Here is a 3864-nt window from a genome sequence, read left to right as displayed (position 1 = left end):
TTCAAATCTAGGAATTTTAAAAATGCTGATAATTTAAATTGTCTTCCAAATGTCTTCAAAAATTCTGAAAAGTCTTCCAAAAATCTTTCGTCTTCCAAATGTCTTCCACACTACTCAAATGTCTTCCAATGGAAGACATGTCTTCCAACCTGGCATCCCTGCCAGTACCTGTCAAAATTGATGCGTGACGTCACAGTGCAGAGGAGTATTGCGCTAGGTTTACGTTTTCGCAATCTTTCAAAATCCGGGAATTTATCTGTGCAAGCGTCACTCCAAGACCTAGGCGTCACCGAAGCGTCACAACAGCAACACCCTTAAAATCAAAACAAAAACACGCGATCGATGCAACACTTTCTTCTCGACGGTTACGAGCAAGAATGTTACACTTTTTGAGCGCTGAAAAAACTATCAAATTTACCAGAAAACTAAAATATATTGTTGGGTTCCATTCGGTGAAAACTTCCTCGAGATGCTGCAGCACCAAACGAGGTAAGTTTGTACGCACATTTCTGAGTTAAACGATGGTTTTACTCCTGAGCCTTTTTATTGCAGTTCTAGATTCGGCTTATCAGCCGGCTCGAGTCGAAGCCGCCAACCGGAGGAACATCGACGCCAGAATCGCCCCGGTCGCTGATGATGCCCGAAACAAGAAGTTCAGCTTACTATTGCCTCCACCGAACGTGACCGGGGAGCTCCACTTGGGACACGCCCTGACCTGTGCCATCCAGGATGTTTTGGTGCGATGGAAGGAGAAGGAAGGTTTTGCGCCAGTGTGGATTCCGGGAACGGATCACGCCGGAATCGCGACTCAGGTGGTGGTGGAGAAGAAACTCCAGAAGGAACGGGGGCTGGGAAGGCACGATTTGGGGCGGGAGGAGTTTTTGAGGGAGATATGGAAGTGGAAAGCGGAAAAGGCTGGGAGGATTGAGGAGGATTTGAAGAGGATGGGATGCCGGATGGATTGGAACAGGGAATACTTTACGATGGATGAACGACAGACGGAGGCGGTGAAGGAAGCGTTCGTACGGTTGTTCGAGAAGGGAATGATCTATCGGGACAAGTCGCTGGTGAATTGGTCGTGTTCCTTGGAATCGGCGATATCGGACATTGAAGTCGAGAATGTGGAGATTAATGGTCCGACTCCGGTGGATGTTCCCGGATACAGCAGGAAGATTACGTTTGGGGAAATGGTCGACTTTGCGTACAAAGTGCAGGGATCGTTTGAGGAGATTGTGGTTTCCACAACGAGGCCGGAGACCATGCTGGGAGATGTCGCTGTAGCAGTTAATCCAAATGATGGCCGTTACGAACACCTGAGGAATAAGAGGACCATGCTGTGGCACCCGGTTAGAAAGGATGAAATTCCGTTGATATTCGATGAAAGTGTCGATCTTGAGTTTGGCACTGGGGCTGTGAAGATTACTCCGGCACACGATCGATACGATTACGACATGGCCAAGAAGCATCGCCTTCAGCTCGTAGAAGTTATCGATAGCAAAGGGGCGATTCTGGAGGATTTCGGTACATTTTCCAAGCTACCTCGGTACGAAGCGCGCGGGAAAATCATGGATTATCTAGCTCGTAACAATCTGTTAAGAGGAACCAAACCGCACTCGATGATTCTTCCGGTTTGCTCTCGCTCGAAGGACGTCGTTGAGTTCCTGTTGCGGCCTCAGTGGTTCGTTCGATGCGAAGAAATGGCTCGGCGAGCAGTCGAAGCGGTCCAATGTGGACAACTGAAGATTGTGCCGAATCACTTCGAAAAAGATTGGTTCCGATGGCTGGAAAAATGTCACGATTGGTGCATTTCCCGTCAGCTTTGGTGGGGACATCGAATTCCGGCCTACGAGGTGAAATCTGGATCTGCGTCGAGTTGGATTGCTGCGAAGAGCCTGGAAGAAGCCCAGCAGAAGGCTCAATCGTTTCTAAAGACCGTTGATTTTGAAGTCATCCAAGATTCGGATGTCTTGGATACGTGGTTCTCTTCATCCTTGCTTCCGTTCTCGGCATTGGGCTGGCCCCAAGATTCTGCAGATCTGAAACGTTATTATCCGCTGGATCTAATGGAGACAGGTCACGATATCCTGTTCTTCTGGGTTGCCCGAATGGTAATGCTAGGTCAAGAGCTTACGGGTCAACTGCCATTCGGGAAGATTCTGCTGCATGGGATCATTTGTGACGAAAACGGAAGGAAAATGTCCAAAAGCCTTGGAAACGTAATTAAGCCGGAACAGGTCATTAAAGGGACATCACTCGAAAAGCTGAATCAAGAAGTGGAAGCTGCACACAAGCAAGGAGTTTTGTCGGCTTCAGAGTTGAAGAAATCGGTTTCCGGACAGAAGAAGATGTTCCCCAACGGAATTCCTGAGTGTGGTACAGATGCACTAAGGTTCACTCTCTGTTCGAGCAACGTGAAGAATCACTTCATCAATTTCAATGTTCAAGAATGCTACACAAACAAGCTATTCTTCAACAAAATATGGCAAGCGACTCGCTATACCCTGGGAAGCGCCGAAAAGTATAACCCGGCAGGCCGCCTTCTAACCAAAGAGTCCCTAACGGAAATGGATCGATGGATTCTGAGTCGCCTGGGCAACACAATCGCAACCTTCAAAAGTGCCTTGGAAGCCTACAACTTCCATCTCGCCACCGCAGCTCTCAAAACTTTCTTCTACAACAATTTCTGCGATGTCTACTTAGAATCCACCAAAGTCCTGATGAACGATCAGCACAAATCCGCCGCCGCAAATCACTGTCTAGTCCTGCAGCACTGCCTTTCGCTCGGATTGCATCACATGGATGTATTCACCCCATATCTAGTGGCCGAATTGAGGCCACATCTCCCGCCACCCGACCTCGCCTTCCAACCCAACGACTGGATCAATCCTGCTCTAGAATCCGACATGGACCAGCTTCTTCAAATATGCCAAAGTGTTCGCCAGGCCAAAAGCGAATCACCCACGCCGATCGCCCGCAAACACGACCCAGTCCTGCACATCCTTACCAAATCGGACACGTTGGACGCGCTGCTTCAACGGCATGTCGACAATATCCGACAGTTAACTCTCAATTCCGGGGTGGTTCTACACCGTAATGAAGCCCAGTTCAATGCCCAATCATTCACAACCAAATCGACTGCCAGTCACGTGTGTTCTTTCGGGATCGTCACGAATCTGGTGTCTTCGACAGCTAAGTCCCCTCCAGCAGGATCCGGAAACAGCAAAAAGATGGTCAAACTGGAGACGGAGTTGGAACGGTTGTTGGGTACGGTGAGCAACGAGGGCTACAAGAAATCGGCAAGCGAAGCGGTCCAGAAGAAACATGCCGAGCGGGTAAGTTACAATTCCGATTAGATTCTAAAATGACACATTTCCAAATCCAAATTCGGATTTTTGTTGCAGATCAACCAACTGCGGATACAGATCGAAGACATGCGAAGGATTGTGAATTAGGTTGTTATAGCTTTACCGAGGTAGGTGCAAATATTAGTTAATTGTTTTACTGAATAAGCATGGTCATCTCAATGTCTAAAGCAATTCGAAATATTGTCCTGTTTTATTTAGTGCGAACACGAACCTTAATTTAGTATTTGTGATTGATCATTCTTTAGTTTTGTTTACTTGTGATAACCAGAACAACTAAAGGTAAAACAGTTTGAAATCTAAATCCAGAGCTGATAGCAGGTCGTTTTGTGCGGCTGCGAAGAGTTAGAAGATTCATCTCATATCTGGCCCGTTGATTGTTCTATCAATTTGAAGTTAGAACATACCAAGTCCCATGATGTCCTTTATTTTTTTATTGAGCATGAAACAATTTTGAAATTTTGAAAATTAGTGATTATTTTGTGGCTAGATTATACCCTCT

The 3864-nt window shown here is 46.9% G+C and overlaps 1 protein-coding gene across 1 annotated transcript; it reads left to right on the top strand.

The window, feature by feature from the left end:
* The first annotated feature begins 307 nt into the window (after positions 1-307).
* LOC5563744 (valine--tRNA ligase) lies at positions 308-3509 on the top strand. The gene is made up of 3 exons (XM_001647977.2): positions 308-489; positions 553-3332; positions 3402-3509. Exons 1-3 carry the CDS (start codon positions 378-380, stop codon positions 3450-3452), a joined length of 2943 nt encoding a protein of 980 aa, XP_001648027.2. The 5' UTR covers positions 308-377; the 3' UTR covers positions 3453-3509.
* The last annotated feature ends 355 nt before the right edge of the window (positions 3510-3864 follow it).

Source organism: Aedes aegypti, chromosome 2, assembly GCF_002204515.2.
Source record: "Aedes aegypti strain LVP_AGWG chromosome 2, AaegL5.0 Primary Assembly, whole genome shotgun sequence".
Taxonomy (NCBI): domain Eukaryota; kingdom Metazoa; phylum Arthropoda; class Insecta; order Diptera; family Culicidae; genus Aedes; species Aedes aegypti.
The sequence above is the reverse complement of the archived record's forward strand: the minus strand, read 5'-3'. Positions and strand labels throughout refer to the sequence as shown.

Bases quoted from the DNA above. Each gene is read 5' to 3' on its own strand.
- LOC5563744 (XM_001647977.2), top strand. From the start codon at position 378: ATGTTACACTTTTTGAGCGCTGAAAAAACTATCAAATTTACCAGAAAA. The intron at 490-552 runs GTAAGTTTGTAC...TTTTTATTGCAG, and splicing joins ATGCTGCAGCACCAAACGAG to TTCTAGATTCGGCTTATCAG. The intron at 3,333-3,401 runs GTAAGTTACAAT...TTTTTGTTGCAG, and splicing joins AGAAGAAACATGCCGAGCGG to ATCAACCAACTGCGGATACA.